General features: G+C 43.5%; 1 protein-coding gene across 2 annotated transcripts in view; it reads right to left on the bottom strand.

Moving 5' to 3' along the window:
* The window catches only part of LOC145358357 (uncharacterized), a 112,869-nt gene that overhangs the window by 71,935 nt on the left and 22,657 nt on the right, over window positions 1–18,277 (bottom strand). Inside the window, exons 8-14 of one of the 2 annotated variants that reach the window (XM_080212315.1) lie at window positions 15,643–15,687; window positions 14,217–14,293; window positions 9,921–9,974; window positions 8,006–8,059; window positions 4,268–4,321; window positions 1,830–1,883; window positions 798–842 (exon numbers count right to left, since the gene is read on the bottom strand). In XM_080212315.1, coding sequence (XP_080068441.1) covers window positions 798–842; window positions 1,830–1,883; window positions 4,268–4,321; window positions 8,006–8,011 — 159 coding nt within the window. In that variant the 5' untranslated portion in view covers window positions 8,012–8,059; window positions 9,921–9,974; window positions 14,217–14,293; window positions 15,643–15,687. The remainder of the gene's footprint in view (window positions 1–797; window positions 843–1,829; window positions 1,884–4,267; window positions 4,322–8,005; window positions 8,060–9,920; window positions 9,975–14,216; window positions 14,294–15,642; window positions 15,688–18,277) is intronic. The other variant, XM_080212314.1, reaches the window with a different exon arrangement.

The following is an 18,277-nucleotide window of genomic DNA, read 5'->3' as shown; positions in this document are numbered from 1 at the left end:
CCAAGGACTGTAACGTGCCTAACCGGTTTGCGTTGGGCTCCACTGAAAGATTGCAGCAGGCCAAGGAGAGACATGTGGGCACGGGAGCAGGATTGTGCGCTGAAATGGCAAGCGAGAGGAAGGTTGGGGTCGTATTTGCGGATGGAGTGAAGGTGTTCTGCAAAGCGGTCACCCAGTCTGCATTTAATCTCCCCAGTGGAGAGGGGATCGTGTTGGGGACACCAAATACTGTCGACCAAAGTGAAGGAGGTGCAGGAGTTTCTCTGGGTTGCACGACAGTAACACGGGTCTCGGTTTCCACAGGCACCCCACCAGCTCCTATCTTGTTGTCAGCGTGCTGGCCTCCGAGTTGCCAAATGAACCATGTCAACCCTGAGCTAGCAAAGTAAAGCAAGGCAACAGCTGTTTTATTGCCGACAACCTGTTGGTGCCATTGTTCATGAGAGCTAGCACTGAAAACAGACCAGCCTCCTTCCACACTACAGGGCAGAGAAAACGCTAAGTGTTATCATCCAGCCAATCAATAAATATATAATCTACTTTCTGTCTTCCTCCAGACAGGAAGACAAAGGGACATTTTCTAAGACTTGTTCACGATCATCTGTACAGTTCATTACATTGAATAAGGTGACGGTTATATCAGGAAAGATGAATGACATTCAGTGAAAGACTCATTCCATGACAATGAGAACTGATGGTAATCGCTCAGCTGAAGGCAGCAGGTCTGAAGCTTAAACATATCGTACAACGAAAAGGACACTGTTTCTTTTAATAGGTGAAGAGAATTGTAAACGTACTGGTGATCCAGGAGACCCTCTCTCACCAGGCTTGCCATGAGGACCCTGAAAAATAATTCCATTTGGAAAATTAATTTCACGAGCTTTGAGTCCCATTTTCTTAAAAAAAAATCCCAACAGGCAATGGGCATTTTCTTCATCTCACATCGCTTTTGTGTTAACTATTAGAAAGCTCTGCTTTCGCCACTTTATTGGCAGGACTGGAAAATCCTGCTGGATGGAAGGGCTGGAAAATTCCACCCATCGGGGGTGAATTACGTTCGTACGCGAGTGCAAATGTCGACACAGGCGCAAATTCTCGTGAGAAATCAGCAAAATGAGAATCTCATTTCCTGATTTCCCCTGCCCTCGCTGGTGATGTAGTGAGGTTCCTCCACACTCCCCTGCCCTCCCACCCTCCCAGAAAGGTTGGAAAAATCATCCCCATAAATTAGAATATAATTAAAGGATATTATTTTTCCCCCACTTAGAAATTTACCCCAATATGGCATGAGGCTTTGGAAAAACATGAACCAAGTGAAGGGAGTCCACCAGGGGCACTAAGATAATACAGTTCCCGAGAGAAGAGGGACATGCCTGGAGAGTATCTTGGAGTTGCCCCCAGGCATGGCAGTGCCAACAGGGCCCCGCTAGGAAGCTCCATTTGGGGGTTCCCCTTATGTGTGGGGGGCTGCCCTGGTGCCTATGCATGTGCATGCGTGTGCACGCTTGTGGTGTGATGGTGGGGGGGGTGGGGTGCGGCTGTTCTCCTTTTGCCATGGGGTGTTTGCCTCAAAGCTTGTGTGTGGGGAGGATTTAGTGTTAGTCTGAGCTCAGGTCTGGGCGCCCTTTATCAGGCCTCACTCTGTTCCCTTGACGGGGTGTGCCATATCTCCAAATCTTTGGTACACTGAGCGCTGAAATATCTGGAGAGAAAACGCAGCTGGAACAATCCACCCAATGATTTTTTTTCAATCCAATAATTCAAATGAGATTGTGCAATCAGTAACATTTTTTTCAAATGTTTTTTTTTTAAGTTTTGGTTTTACTTACTTTCAGACCTGGTTTTCCCGATTGTCCTGGTGATCCTCGTTTACCTCGTTCGCCCTGAAATTAATATCACGCAGTTGACGAATACACATATGGAATGAAATTCTGACGCATTGCTTCACAATTATTTGAAATAGACGGTCAATTGTGAGCTTCAAATAATGGCAGGCGAAGCAGATTTCTTACACGACGTGCATTGAAGAAATGACCTTTCCTCATTCACAAATCCCAAAGGTAGGGGAGTCTAAAACTAGAGGGCATAGGTTTAAGGTGAGAGGGGAGAGATACAAAAGGGTCCAGAGGGGAAATGTTTCCACTCAGAGGGTCTGGAACGAGCTGCCAGAGGCGGGTACAATTTTATCTTTTAAAAAGCATTTAGACAGTTACATGGGCAAGATAGGTACAGAGAGATATGGGCCAAATGGGGGCAACTGGACTAGCTTAGGGGTTAAAAAAAAGAGGCAGCATGGACAAGTTGGGCCGAAGGGCCTGTTTCCATGCTGTAAACTTCTATGGCTCTATGACAAATGCTCATGATTCCCATTAATCCACCAACATCATTCAGCGTGGACCTGACTTTTATTTTTCTTATTTAGTAGAAGAGATCAGGGATAGAGGGCAGGATTTTCCAGTCTCACTCATCCCGAGACCAGAAATTCCTCAGTGAGGTCAATGCATCTTTGAATTGTCCGTCAAATTTTCCATCCAGCCTGCGGCAATTCCTGCAGCGGGCAGGACCGAAATATTTACCCCCGTTCCTTCCTGAAAAATAAACATCATTTAAACTACAGGGGCAGAAGGTGGGGTAAGGGCGGGGGGATTTCTGCTCCTGTTTTCAAGAGGATGATAACTGCAACAGTGGCGGAAAATCCCATGAGAGTCACAGAATGGTTTTTACACCAGCGGGATTTCTCGATCTCTGTACACTTGCTCCTGTAGGGGAGTCTAAAACTAGAGGGCATAGGGTTTAAGGTGAGAGGGGAGAGATACGAAAGGGTCCAGAGGGGAATTTTTTCACTCAGAGGGTGGTGAGTGTCTGGAACGAGCTGCCAGAGGTACTGGTAGAGGCGGGTATATATTCTCTGTATGCCAGAGATCAGTGGCCAGGTATGAAATCCCCCCACCAACGCCCATGTTTAAAAAAAAGTCGTAGCAGCGTGAAACAAAATCTCCTCTCGGACTTCAGATACAACAAGACAGACTGACCTTACTTCTTGCACTTAGTGACATCTATTCAGTGAGGTTTTCATTTATTTATTTTCAAGGATGTGGTCGCACTGTAGGGGGGGGTGCAGAGGAGATTCACCAGGACGCTACCTGGGATGGAATACTGAAGTTATGAAAAGAGGTCGGGTAGGCATGGGTTGTCTCTCTCGGAGCAGAGAAGACTGATGGGTTACCTAATTGAGGTATACAAGATTATGAGGGGCACGGACAGAGTGGATAGGGAGCAGCTGTTTCCCTTAGTTGAAGGGTCAATCACAAGGGGACATAGGTTCAAAGTGAGGGGCAGGATGTTTAGGGGGGGACGTGAGGAAAAACTTTTTTTTATATCGAGGGTGGTGACAGTCTGGAATGCGCTGCCTATGAGGGTGGTGGAGGCGGAATGCCTCACACCCTTGAAAAAGCACCTGGATGAGCACTTGGCACATCATAACGTTAAGGGCTACGGGCCAAGAGCTGGCAAGTGGGATTGGGCAGGAGTTCAGGTGTTTCTCATGTGTTGGTGTGGATGTGATGGGCCGAAGGGCCTCTTCTACGCTACGATTCTACGATTTCTTTTCACCAGATGCTGAAAATAATGATTTTAATTTCCAAGCGTGGTGCAAACATTGCTTCGACATTCTCAGTTTCTAAGGAGATAAAAAAAAACTTTGATGATAACACATCACGCTTGAGGGGTTAAAAATAGGAAGTTAGAAAGAAAATAGTCCAGCTCACGTATAAATAGTGGACAGCTGTCAAGGGACAGATTGTGAAAAATAAGACCGATGATTGAAAACTTCCAAGTATGTCAGGCACAGGTCATAAAGCATGTATGATACAGCTGACATCATTCACTGTCAGCCTGTTATGTATTCTGTTTATGAGCATTCTGGGCATTTAAACATTTGATATATTTTCTTTAAGACACTCTTGGTTATTCAGAGGAAGGACGAGCGCGAGGTTGGAACTCTTGATGTCGAGATACATCATGGACCAGTGGAGTTCTGCGTGGTTCACTGTAAGGAGCAAGCTGAAAGTTAGCACGGAGAACAAGGACAGAATTATAAAGGAATTCAGGAAGTAATGATCAATGCTAATGACAACCAGAAGATTTCTGTGCCTGGCCCCAGTGATGTTTCAGCAAGAACATTTTCAAAAGCCAAGGCTTAGACTTGTATGTCACTGTTAAAACCGGGCTCACATGGCAAACTTCCTTATTAAAAAGCCTCACATACCTTGACTCCTCTTGGTCCTGGCTTTCCTCGCTCACCCAATGTGCCAGGGAATCCCTGTGGGTAACAAACAATGCATTCAATCCTACCAGATATCCAAGGACAGACCAGAAGGGCACACTAACATTCTGTATGAGCCAGTCAAAAATAACGAATGTTGAATAAATTAAAAGTTATCTTCACAATCAAATCAAACAAATTAACTCAGAGTAATTTGCCAGGATTAGAAACCTCCATTAAACAAAATCCAAATATCAAAGACTTATATGATGCAAATAAAATTGTTTATTTAGCAAATACATTAAAGTGGATCTATTTATTTATTAGTGTCACAAGTAGGCTTACATTAACACTGCAATGAAGTTACTGTGAAAATCCCCTAGTCCCCACACTCCGGCTCCTGTTCAGGTAAGAATTATTATAGAATCGCTACAGTGCAAAAGGATGCCATTCGGCCCATTGTGTCTGCACCGACCATAATCCCATCCAGGCCCTACCCCCATATCCCCATGCAGTTACCCTAGCTAGTCCCCCTGATACTAAGGGGTAATTTTTAGCATGGCCAATCCACCGAACTGGTGGCTGAGGGAGAATTTAGTACAGCCAATGCACCTAACCAAGATGTTTTTTGGACTGAGAGTGGAAACCTGAGCACCCAGAGGAAACACATGCAGACATGAGGTGAATGTGCAGACTCCGCACAGACAGTGATCCAAGGCAGGAATCAAACCAGGTTCCCTGGTACTATGAGGCAGCAGCACTAACTGCCATGCCACTCCACCACCCTAGAATCTCAATTATTTCAGAAATGGATTTTACAGCACTGTAAATAATTTACAGCAAAAAAAGCAAGATACAACTACTTAATAGACATTTGCCTTGCACATTTCCTATAATCAGCGGGGTATATTGAAATTTTGAGGTTTATTTCACAAGCTGTTAAGATTAGCAAACATGGATATGTTTTAATGGTATGTGGGTGTGGCTGGCTTGGCCCCATTCCACGATGGTGGTGAGCCTTCTTGTTCCACTGCTCTTCGGCATGGTGTTGCAGAATTTTAACTCAGCAACTATGAAGCAACATCAAGATCCTTCCATGTCAGGATGGTATGCGACTTGGAAAGAAATATGAAGGCAGTGGTGTTGACGCACACCTACTGCCCATGATCTTTTAGGTTTAGAGTTCACAAGTTTGGAAGGTGTCGTTGAAGGAGCCTTGACTAATCAGAGTCATAGAGGTTTACAGTATGAAAACAGGCCCTTCGGCCCAACTTGTCCATGCTGCCCTTTTTTTAAACCACTAAGCTAGTCCCAATTGCCCACGTTTAGCCCATTTCCCTTTCCCATCTTACCCATGTAACTGTCTAAGTGCTTTTTAAAAGAAAACATTGTACCTGCCTCTACTACTACCTCTGGCAGCTTGTTCCAGAGACTCACCACCCTCTGAATGAAAAATAGACTCTCTGGACCTTTTCTGTGTCTCTCCCCTCTCACCTAAAACTAGAGGGCATAGGTTTAAGACTCCCCTACCTTTGGGAAAAGATGTTGACTATCTAGCTGATTATGCCCCTCATTATTTTACAGCCTGCTGCAACATCACCCCTCGACCTTCTACGCTCCAGAGAAAAAAAGTCCCAGCCTCCCCTTATAACCATCAAGTCCCGGAAGCATCCTATTAAATCTTTTCTGCACTCTTTCTAGTTTAACAATATCCTGTCTACGACCAGAACTGCAATAGATCTTGTAGTGGTGAGAAATGATCATTTGACACCTAATCAATTTCTTCCACTGAAATGCATGTCCATCCCATCATGGACTCTAATGCACTCATAAAATCTCATGAGGACAATTCTGCCTAAATATTCCCCAACTTCCAAAGATCAAACTCCAAATAAGTGTCCAAATATATCAAAATATGTATGTATTCTCAGATTTCCTCTATTAAATGCTGACATTACATTCTTCAGACAAACATTTCCACGCCTGACAAAAATATATGATTGTATCCCATTAAGTTATTGATCTCCTCAGTCTACAATACTACTACCAATATCGCGATAAACAGCTAGATGTTGAATTTGAAATTTTTTAGCCAGTGGCAGCCTCTTTCTCAGTCCGGTGTAGGACGGCTAGGTCACCACAGAAGCACAGGTCGGGGCATTTGTCGATTATATGCACCATGGTTCACACTTTGCACAGAGTTGCACAGGGGTGAATCAAGTTGTCCCCAACAGAAGAGATTGTTGCAGCAGAGTCTGACTCGCGTGTGAAACATGTTTGGTTTGATCCGTTCACCATGACAAAGGTTGAAGTCTGGGCTTCCCAATGTCGGATCATTCACCAGGTGCTGATTTTGGGTTTTGTTGTTGGTATTGTGCCACAGGTCCTTCCACAGGTTGGCAGCAGAACTACCTGGCTTGGGCAGGTTGGTCCAGATTGGCCACCTTGAGGTGAGGCCTTTGCTGGGTGGGCAGCTGGTGATTTCTATCATCTATGAAGATCCAAATAATCTTCAATTCTTTTCCCAACCCTAACCAATCATTTATCTACCTCCTTTTAAAAGAGTTGACATTTCAATCTCAGCTCTGAGAGTTTAACATTTCTTCTGACTTTAATGAGAGGTTGAGTTGGGCCTGTACTCATTGGAGTTTAGAAAAAGGAAAGATGACCTTATTCAGATATACAGGATTCTCAGGGTGCTTGACAGGATAGATACTGAGAAATTCTTTCCCCACGTGGGAGAGCTTCAGGCCAGAGGGTATAATCTCAGAGTAACGGATCACCCATTTAAGACAGAGATGAGAAGGAATTTCTTCTCTCAGAGCGTAGTAAATCTGTGGCATTCTTCTCCAGAGATCTGCTGAGGCTGGGTCATAATGTATGTCCAAGACTGAGATGGACAGATTTTTAATCAGTAAGGAAATCAAGGGTTATGGGGACAAGGCAGGAGTTGAGGGTTACCACATCAGACCAGTCATGATCTCATTGAATGATGGAGCAGACTTGATGGGGCAAATGGTCTACTTCTGCTCCTATGTCATATTGTCTGATCATGTTCGAGGCTTCTTAGTTTTCTATCCGTGCAGATGGTTCTGTGAAATCTTTCCAATAACTGGAATTAACCCAATAAAGCATCACAATCGATGGAATTTGTAATTCATTAGACATTCATCAATGTAATTCTGTTACAGAATTTTCAATATCGTAGTCTGCTTTTCAATTGATAACTTTTCTTGTGACACTATGGGTCTTACTTTACCTTTTTTTTTAAAAGTGCTGGGTGGACATGAAACTGGAGAGTTTCTGATCCATCTTTTCAACCCGTTTTTAGCACCCCCCCCCACAATGCACACAAACTGACTCAAGAACAGCTGCTGCACTGCTACCATCAGAATTTTGAATACCCTATCATACATTAAACTGATCTTTCTCTTCACCCTATTTGTAACTGCAACAGTATATTCTGCATCCTATCCTCTCCTTCTCTCTTATGTACTCTATGAATGATCTATTTTGTCAGTGTAGCACGCAAAAAACAATATTTTTCACTGTATTCCCAAAACATGTGGCAATAATAAATCAAATCAGATCAAACTTTATGCATACAATCATTTATTACATCAAATATCTACATTTGTTGTAGCATTTGAGGGGAATCTAAACTTAATGATGCAGTTAGTGCTTTGATTAATATAATTTTCACATATTTGTATGTAATGGCTGGTTTTGCTTCTCACTTACATACATGCCTACAGGTCCTTGCTGTCCTGGGAGTCCAGGTTTACCAGTGGAACCCTGGAAATATAAAGCAGGTATTTTTTAATTCACATTAATAATAAACATTAAAACTCTCTAGTTTAAATTTACACATGCATTTCTCCTATCTATTACTGTATTTTAGTAAATCTCAATTCAAGGCAATGAACCAGGTAAGTCTTCATCTCAATCCAAGAGGGTCTTGTGGCAATCTTGCAGTTAACGAGAAACACTTAGAAATTTAAATCTTTACACATTAGATGAGAACAAGATACTTTTGGTTCGGGGTACATGTTGTGATGTGCAATTATCTTTGTAAATCACTGAAAAAAGAGACATGATGTTGAAACTTTTCCTCTTGCACTCATCAGAACTGAATTCCCAGAATGCCAAATTTCAGAGGAAACAATATTTTTTTCCCCACTGCATTGGTTGGCAAGTGCTTGGTTGGGGCATTGCCGTGGAGAATGCAGCGGGGAGCAATTATCCCCCGAGCTTTTATTTAATTGAAAAAAGGTACAATGTTTGGACATATTCTGTTTGCAAAGGACTGGGTCTTTGAGCACATGTAAATGGGCCACATTGCAAGACTGACTGATAATCTTAAAGTTTGTTGCTAATAAAATTCTTAGCCTAATTGTTCAGATATTGTTGTCCAATTGTGAAATCATATCTAATGTTGGGCTGCTCTATGTTCCGAACCTTGGAAGCAAAGTCTGATCGAGTTTTGTGAACAGCGAAAAGAATTGGCTATTTGATACAATCCACCAGATGATCCTACAAACCAGATATCACCGTGACATTGAAATTTATACACCTCATTGCTTGTTAGTGGAGAATACCATTCATGTTGCTTTTGCAGCATACTGGGTAAAATGACTAGCTTCATCCATTTGTCAAATTTTTGAGACAAAGGACTGGGCACTTTTCAGGAGTGAACGTCCTTAGACCCATTTATGAGTTCACAAGATATTTAGTGAGCAATAATCTCTGATCAGGGTAGCCTTTATCCTCAGCTTAGCTTTGATGCATCCTACTTTGACATTCATAATGCTTGGTGAGTGAATGGCTCAGGGTCTATGTAGGAGGTTGCCAGTAAGGCCAATCTTAAAGCGTACGGCGGAATATTGACCAATGAAGATAGGCTTCAGGTAGACAGTAGTAGAGAACCCATTAGCAGATTTTACAACCAACATGTCAAGGAAAAGGAGCTTGTTAGACTGGCCCATTCTGCAGGCCCCTTTCAGCGTGGGATCGAGCCCATTAAGGTGTTTAAGCAAATTCTTATGAGCAGCTGCAGATTCAAAAATAACAACTGTCTGCAACAAACAATTATAACAAAACTCAGAACATAGTGCAGCCCAACATTAGATGCAATTTCAAAATTGGAAATACGTCAGGAGTTCAGGGTCATTCCTTCAAAGACTCGTTTCTCATGAAAACTGGTTAAAGTGTCCACGAAAGCTCGACTCCGCAGGATTCCCATGGATACACCATCAATATGGGCACCATGGTGTTGGTAAAACTGGACACAACTGTGTGAGTTGCTAAGTTATCAAGTTCAATGAATGTGGATTCAGACAATGGCAACACATCCAGATCACCATGACATAGTGAGATGGGTCACTGTCTGTGCAGAGTTCTCCCCGTGTCCGCCTGGGTTTCCTCCAGGTGCTCTAGTTTCCTCCCACAGTCTGAAGGACGTGCTGGTTAGATGCATTGGCCATGCTAAATTCTCCCTCACTGTAGTCGAACAGGTGCCAGCGTGTGGCAACGAGGGGATTTTCACAGTAACTTCATTGCAATGTTAACGTAAGATGCTTGTGACACTAATAAATAAACAAACTTTAAACGTTTAAACAAACGTTGTGCTAGTCTCTCCAATTGTTATTAAGCTTACCCTTTCTCCTGTTTGGCCAGGAATTCCATCAAGCCCTGGATGTCCTGGAGGACCCTGTGAATGATGTGAAAAAGAAAATTGACACAAACTTTGTATTTTTCCATTCCTTTCCAATTCTTCTCCTACATCCAGTGGTGCACCAAGGCAGGCCTTTGTCGAGTTATTCCTGGAACAGGTCACTAGTCTGTCAGCAGAGGATTATAACCTGAGGGGCGCTGCTCTGCATCAAGCGTGGCTGACTAGGAATCTCTCCCGGCCTTACTACCAGCCACTGGTGTGTCGGGAGGATTCGCAGGTTGACATTTGAACTGCTTGGTCACATTATGAACACACCTTCTTTGTCCACCAAGTACTGGGTGGGACTTAAACCTGGAGCTTCTGGCTCAGAGGTGAGGGTGGGGGGTAGCACCCACTGCACTACAAAACCTTCATTTGCTTTCACAGAACATTTACTACAAATAACACACGTATGACAATGTAGGGGCTGGGTGACTGATATTGAAAGGTTTAGTTGCACAAACTGTAACAGCGAAATTGCATTATGACTATGATTGCACTTGGAGTTCTCAGTGGCAATGTAAAAGATCAAGACCTACAGTGCAGGCTACTATCGGGGTTGCAAAACAAACAGAAATATGCAGATTGCTGTACAAAGTGGAAACTGAGGAAGATCAAGGATTCTGTGATTATGTGAAAGAATGACACTTTAAGGGGGTATTTTAATTCCAACAGTGAGTGTGTGCAGGGTAGGAAGGCTACAAGATCACTGAATGAATGAGGGAAGGTTATTCATAGTTACAATATCCATTACGAATTTATTGGAATTCTATGAGGATGTGACTAGTGCGGTAGACAGAGGGGAACCGGTGGATGCGGTGTTTCTCAATTTTCAAAAGGCGTTTGATAAGGTGCCGCACAAAAGCTTGCTTCAGAAGGTTAGGGGGCATGGAGTTGGGGGTAAGGTGTTAGCATGGATAGAGGATTGGTTGTCTAATAGGAAGCAGAGAGTTGGTATCAATGGGTGCTATTCTGATTGGCAGTTGGTAACTCGTGGAGTGCCGCAGGGATCGGTGTGGGGCCTCAGCTATTTACCATTTATATAGATGATCTGGAGGAGGGAGCTGAGTGTAGGGTGTCGAAATTTGCTGATAACACAAAGATGAGTGGAAAAGCAAATTGTGCGGAGGGTGTGGAAAGTCTGCAGAGGGATCTAGATAGGCTGAGCGAGTGGGCGAGGACCTGGCAGATGGAGTACAATGTTAGCAAGTGAGAGGTTATCCACTTTGGCAGGAGAGATTACTATTTAAAGGACGAAAAGCTGCAGCATGCTACGGTGCAGAGGGACCTGGGGGTCCTTGTGCACGAGTCGCAAAAACCCAGTCTGCAGGTGCAGCAGGTGATCAAGGCGGCAAATGGGATGCTGGCCTTTATAGCGAGGGGGATAGAATATAAAAGCAGGGAGGTCTTGCTGTAACTGTACAGGGCACTGGTGAGGCCACAGCTGGAGTACTGTGTGCAGTTTTGGTTGCTGCACTTGCGCAAGGATATTTTGGCCTTGGAGGGAGTGCAGAGGAGGTTCGATAGGCTGATACTGGAGATGAGGGGGTTGGACTATGAAGAGAGACTAAATAGACTGGGTCTGTACTCATTGGAGTTTAGAAGGACGAGGGGGGATCTTATAGAGACGTATAAGATAATGAAGGGGATGGATAGGGTACAGGTAGAGAGATTCTTCCTGCTCAGAAGGGACAACAGGACTAGAGGGCACAGCCCTTTAGTGGGGGGGGGGGGGGGGGGGGGTGCAGTTTAGAATGGAGTTGAGGAGGAACTTCTTCACTCAAAGGGTGGTGAATCTCTGGAATTCTCTGCCCATTGAAGTGGTGGAGGCTACCTCGCTAAATGTATTTGAGACATGGGTAGATAGGTTTTTGGTAGGCAAGGGAATTAAGGGTAATGGGGAGAAAGCGGGAAAGTGGAACTGAGCCACTTCAGATCAGCCATGATCTTATTGAATGGCGGGGCAGGCTTGAAGGGCTAGATGGCCTACTCCTGCACCTACTTCTTATGTTCTTATGCTCTTATTATACCAAATATTATCTCTGATCTCACTGTCATTTGTTTTCACATTGTAAAACACTGAATTCTATTCTGCTATCTTCCCTGGAATGGAATCCACTCACATTATCAGCCACTTCAGGTCTTGAACAGCAGGTTAGGTGTAAGGATTCGCATTCTAATCAGTAATCTCTAAACTGTCTGTGCTTTATATGCTCTGTCTGAGGCCAGAACTCTCCATTCACCTGACGAAGGGACTAACCCCGAAAGCTTGTGAGTATATTATCAAATAAATAGGTTGGACTAAAACCTGGTGTTGTCAGACTTTTTACTGTGGATCTTCCCTGGAACGCAGAGTAACAATCTCCTATTTGGCTGTAAATTTGATCCAAATTACTGATTTGATGTTATTCCAGAAAATGATGCTCTTTCAATGCGGAGAATATATTCATGTATTCAGTCACTTGCAATTTGTGCAATTTACAAAGTCAAATATCTAGGGTGGAATTTTACCAAATTGTGTCAGGAGTGTCAGGCTCTTTCTGAAAACCAACATGTTTCTCTCCAGATGCACAGCTGAGTTTTCAGACCAGATTTTCTGGCACTTAATATCTGGGGGGAGGTTTGCATCATCACTTTGGAGGGATGGGGCCTCATTGAGCCAACAAGGCTCCTTCCATAGATACTATGGTGCCATCTTTAAAGAGTGCCCCAAGCTTTGTCTAAAATATACTTCCCCCATCCCCACAGTCATGAAGGACCCCTCCCTTAAAAGAATCAGGGCAACTCCCTATCACTATGGTAATACCAGGGGCACACTCCTTCCTCATATGTATCAGACCTCCTGCCCCCACAAAAGCACATATGGGGAACTTCACCAGCATGGGGCTTCCTAGAGGACCCAACCCTGGCACTGCCCCCTGGCACAGATTGGCATTAGCAGATTTGCACTGGCAGGTTGGCACTGCCAGGCCATAACCCCCCCAAGACTGTTCTCAAAAACAACCCTCTGCCCAAAACTCCATGAAACTACAAAGAGTCGTGAATGAAGCCCAGTCCATCATTCAAAGCAGCCTTCCATCCATTGACTGTCTGTACTTCCCACTGCCTTGGCAAAGCAACCAGCATAATCAAGGACCCCACACACCCTGGACATTCTCTCTTCCACCTTCTCCTGTCAGGAAAAAGATACAAAAGTCTGAGGTCATGTACCAACCGAATCAAGAACGGCTTCTTCTCTGCTGCCGTCAGACTTTAGAATGGACCTACCTCGCACTAAGTTGACCTTTCTCTACGTCCTAGCTATAACTGTAACACTACATTCTGTACTCTCTCTTTTTTCTTCTCTATGAATGATATGATTTGTCTGTATAGCACACAAGAATACTTTTCAATGCATACTTATACAATAATAAATCAAATCAAAAGACCTTTTGAAGAACATCCTCTCTCCTCTATTGCATCAATTCCAGTTCCCAAATCAGTTACTTGGCAGCCAGTGCCCAAATTAGAAGTGCCTTAAAGCTATATTTCAAAAATTAAACACTAATTTGCATTTAAATGGCACTATTAACATAACAAAACTTACCAAGGTGCTTCACAGAATCATTATCAGTCAGAAATTTACAATGAGACAAAGAGATAGTAGGGCAAGTGAGCAAGCAGGTTGATCAAAGATGTTTTAAGAAATAACTTAAAAGGAAAGAGGAGAGGGAAGGCGACACAGAGGCACAGTTGTTAGCACTGCTGACTCATAGCGCTAGGGACTTGGGTTCAATTTCTGGTTGAGTCACTGTCTGTGCAGAATTTGCACATTCTCCTTGTGTCTGCATGGGTTTCCTCCCACAGTTAAAAGATGTGCGAGTTAGCTGGATTGGCTTTGCTAAATTGCCCTTTAGCATGAGGGAAGACTAGCTAGGGTAAATGCATGGGGTTATGGGGATAGGGCTCGGGTGGTATTATGGTCAGTGTAGACTCGATGGGCCGACTGGCCTCCTACACTGTAGAATTTTGTGAGAGGCAGGTAGGGTTTTGGAAGGGAATTCCAGAGATTGGGGGGGGGAGTGGGGGAGGAGGAGGTGGTGAAGGCAATTAATTGTAATGAGGAAAGTCAAGGATTTATAGGTTTAACCTGAATTAGTCCGCCAGATCTGAACAATGAGAACATTAAATGCCTGCAGTGTGGTCACATGTTGCACTACAACTCAGGGTTAAATAACAAACTCAAAGCAAATCCTTCACTTTTGGGTGGTGGCTTTCCTTACAGGTGGTCCTGGAGGTCCAGCAGTTCCTTGTTCACCCCTTATTCCTCTAAAGCCCTGCCAACATGAAAACGTAATCCGGTGAGATTCAATAGCTAACTGAACATTTCTTACAATTCAATAAAAAAAAACTTAAGGTGCATTTTTGAATCCACACAAGAACTTTTTGTATTATCATTTTGTACTCATAAACCTTTAATGTCAATAGCAGAATTAGGATATACGTGCAACTGTTACTAGTGTGATTAAGTAACTATGTAAACCCTTAAGAGTTCTTCTATGTGTATTCTCAATGCAACTGTCTGCTGAGGATCTGTAAAAGCTTGCAATGCCATCCTAACAATGGAAAACAGGAAAATAACTGATTCAGCCTCCACTGACATCTTTACAAGTGAGTCGGACTGATAATACTGAGTGGAGGATGTAAAAAGTTCCACAGGATTACTGGAACTGTTTAATTCATTTTAAGGAGAGTTAGAGAAGACAGCAAGATTGAGTTTTTGACTGTTAGCTACTGGTTTCTTGCCTGAAAAATGAGTTTCTGGAAATCTATGCAGTGTGTTGATAACTACCCAATACAATGAAACCAAAGCTTGCCTGGTGCAAATTTAGCATCATCAGTAAATTGGTGGGTTTTTGCTGTTTCTATGTTCTAGTTCCAAAACACCTTCAAATGAAGGTGATGTGGCAGGGATATTTATAATAGACCAATGATCAGCCATGATCAAGATGAATGGCAGAGCAAGCTCGAAGGGCCGAATGGCCTACTCCTGCTTCCAGTTTCTATATCTCTATGACACAATGTACTCTCTTTTCTCATTCCAGAATTTTAATATTCCAGATGCTCTCACAGCAGTGATTTTTTTTCAAGTGCCTGAACGTAATTGACTCCATGGATACAGAATCTCTTCAATCAATTTCTATTTACAACTCAGCCCAAATTACAGCAAAGGCTGCTTATTTATGTCTGTCTGTTTTGTTTTTAAATGAAGCTCATGTCACTTGTGACACCCTCATTGCACAGATAGGGTAAAAATAATTGTCCATGCAAGATTATCCAATGTTGTTGAATAACTGGGTGCACATCCACACTCTCCAGCCCTCAGCAAGATCTGAAGAGTGAAGGACACAGCAACATTTAGGCAGATAGTCAATGAATCATTGAAACCCTACAGCACAGAAGCAGGCCATTCAGCCCTTTGAATGTGCACCAACTCTCCAACGGAGCATCCCACCTATCCCCGTAACCCATTCATTTATCCTGCTGATCTCCCATAACCTACACATCTTGAGACTAAGGGGCAATTTTAGCATGGCCAATCAACCTAACCCGCACATTTTTGGTCTTCAGAATGATAGAAAAATCCCTAATGATCACACAAGGTAACTCTAATACAAATACTCACTTTAGGCCCCTTCTTCCCATTATCACCCGGAATGCCAGATGCACCCTGTGAGAGAAAGCAAGGATATATTTTCCTTCATTGTCTGAAAGTGACAAAAGTACATGCAAATTTCCACCACACACTTAACTGTTTTCACCAATACTAGCTGATGTTTAAATATGGGACTTAATTTAATGAATTCAATAATTCACAGCATTTTGACTGATTGTCACTTACAATACGTACATTTTAATGGTCAGTTAACTTAGAGCCAATGTGGAAAAAAAAACAATTTGAACCTTCATGTATTTTGTTTGCAACTGGTTTTGAATTTAAGTACTTCCAATTATAGAACCAGCTTCTCAGTCTAGATTAATGAAGAAAGATGAATGCATGCACCGCTTTTCAGTTTGAGTAGAGATGCCAGTGTTCAAAGATCTGGAGGCTGTCTGATAAATAACTTTCGAGCCTTGAGATAAACTAACTTGGGTCAGCTGGGATTTACTCAAAACATGCTGAAACGGTTGGCACGGTGGCACCAACCAGGGACCCGAGTTCAATTCCTGCCTTGGGGACTGTCTGTGTGGAGTTTGCACATTCTCACCTTGTCTGTCCGGTTTCCTCCCACAGTCCAAACGTGTGTAGGGTTAAGTGGATTGGCCATGATAAACTGACTTTCAGTGCCGGGGGATTAAGGGGGTGGGGAGTTACGGGGATAGGGCCTGGCTGGGATAGTGGTCGGTGCAGACTTGATGGGCCAAATAGCCTCCTTCTGCACTATAGGGATTCTATGATTTTACAAAACCTAATAATTCGACACCACAATTTTAACATCTTGTTTATACAGTGAAAATACGTTTGTCACTATATTAGTCCTATCATACAACCAAGTATCTAAGTAATGAACATTAATATCGGACACTGGAAATAATCAAAGATTTCTAGATTGGGAAATCTCAATGCAATAAACAAAAACGATCCTGCCAGGAGAGGTCAGTATTTCACAGAATAAAAGATTAGGCTGAAGCATTTACAATAATCTTCAGCTAGACGAGTGGATGATCCATCTCGGCCTCCTCCAGAGGTCCCCAGCACCACAGATGTCAGTCTTCAGCCAATTCGATTCAATCCACATGATATCAAGAAACAGCTGCATACTGCAAAGACTATGGACTCTGACAATATACTGGCAATAGTACTGAAGACTTGTGCTCCAGAACTTGTCACACCCCTAGCCAAGCTCTTCCAGTACAGTTACAATACTGGTGTCTATGTGGCATTGTGGAAAATTGCCCACGTATGTCCTGTACACAAGAAATAGGACAAATCCAACCCAATCAATCGCTGCACCATCAGTCCACTCTCAATTATCATAAAAGAATGGAAGGGGTCATTGACAGTGCTATCAAGCAACACTTATTCGGCGACAACTCACAGATGCTCAGTTTGGGTTACACCAATTTCACTCAGCTTCTGACCTCATTACAGCATTGGTTCAAAAATGGACAATGGAGTTGAAAGCTAGAGAACAGGTGAGAATGATAGCCCTCGACATGAAGGCAGCATTTGACCGGGGTGGCATCAGGAGGCCTGGGAAGACTGGAGTCAATGGGAATAAGGGGAAAAACTCTCTCCTGGTTGGAGTCAAATCCGGCACAAAGGAAGCTGTTTGTGGTCGTTGGGGGTCAATCATCTCAGCTCCAGGACATCACTGCAGGAATTCTTCAGGTCAGAGTCCTAGTCCCAACCATCTTCAGCTACATCATAAGGTCAGAACTGGGGATGTTTGCTGATGACTGCACAATGTTCAGGACAACTTGCAACTGTTCAGGTACTGAAGCAGTTTAAGCCCAAATGCAGCAAACATTGGACAGTATCCAAGCTTGGGTTGGCAAGTGGCAAGTAACATTCACACCACACAAGTGCCAGCAATGACCATCTGTAACAAGAGGGGCTATAACCATCGCACCTTGACATTTATTGGCATTTCCATTGCTGAATCCTCCCTATCAATATCCTGGGGGTTACCATTGACCAGAAACTGAACTGGACTAGCCATGTAAATACTGTGGCGACCAGAGCAGGTCAAAGGCTAGGAATCTTGCGGTGAATAACTCACTTCCTGACTCTGCAAAGCCTGCCCACCATCTACAAGGCACAAGTCAGGAGTGTAATGGAATATTCTCCACTTGCCTGGATAAGTGAAACTCCAACACTCAAGAAGTTTGACACTATCCAGGACAAAGCAGCCCACTTGATTGCTATGTCTTCAACAAACATTCAATCCTTCCTCCACCTATGAACTGTGGAATGCAGATGTACCATCTACAGGATGTAGTGCAGGAACTCACCAAGGTTCCAAAGGCAACACCTTCTAAACCCACAACCATTACCATCTAAAAGGACAAGAGCAGCAGATCTCAGGGAACACCATCACCTGGAGATCCCCATCACCATCCTGACTTGGAAATATATCGCTGTTCCTTCACTGTCACTGGATCAAAATCCTGGAGCTCCCTCTCAAAGAGCACTGTGGATGTACCTACACCTCCGGGACTGCAGAGGTTTAAGGAGGCAGCTCACCACTGCTTTCAGAAGGGCAACTAGGGATGGGCAATAAATCCTGGCCTAGCCAGCAATGTCCTGTAAAATGAAT

This window comes from Carcharhinus amblyrhynchos, chromosome 25 (assembly GCF_965287045.1).
Source record: "Carcharhinus amblyrhynchos chromosome 25, sCarAmb.v2.hapA, whole genome shotgun sequence".
NCBI lineage: Eukaryota > Metazoa > Chordata > Chondrichthyes > Carcharhiniformes > Carcharhinidae > Carcharhinus > Carcharhinus amblyrhynchos.
This window is presented reverse-complemented; position numbering and strand designations above follow the sequence as displayed.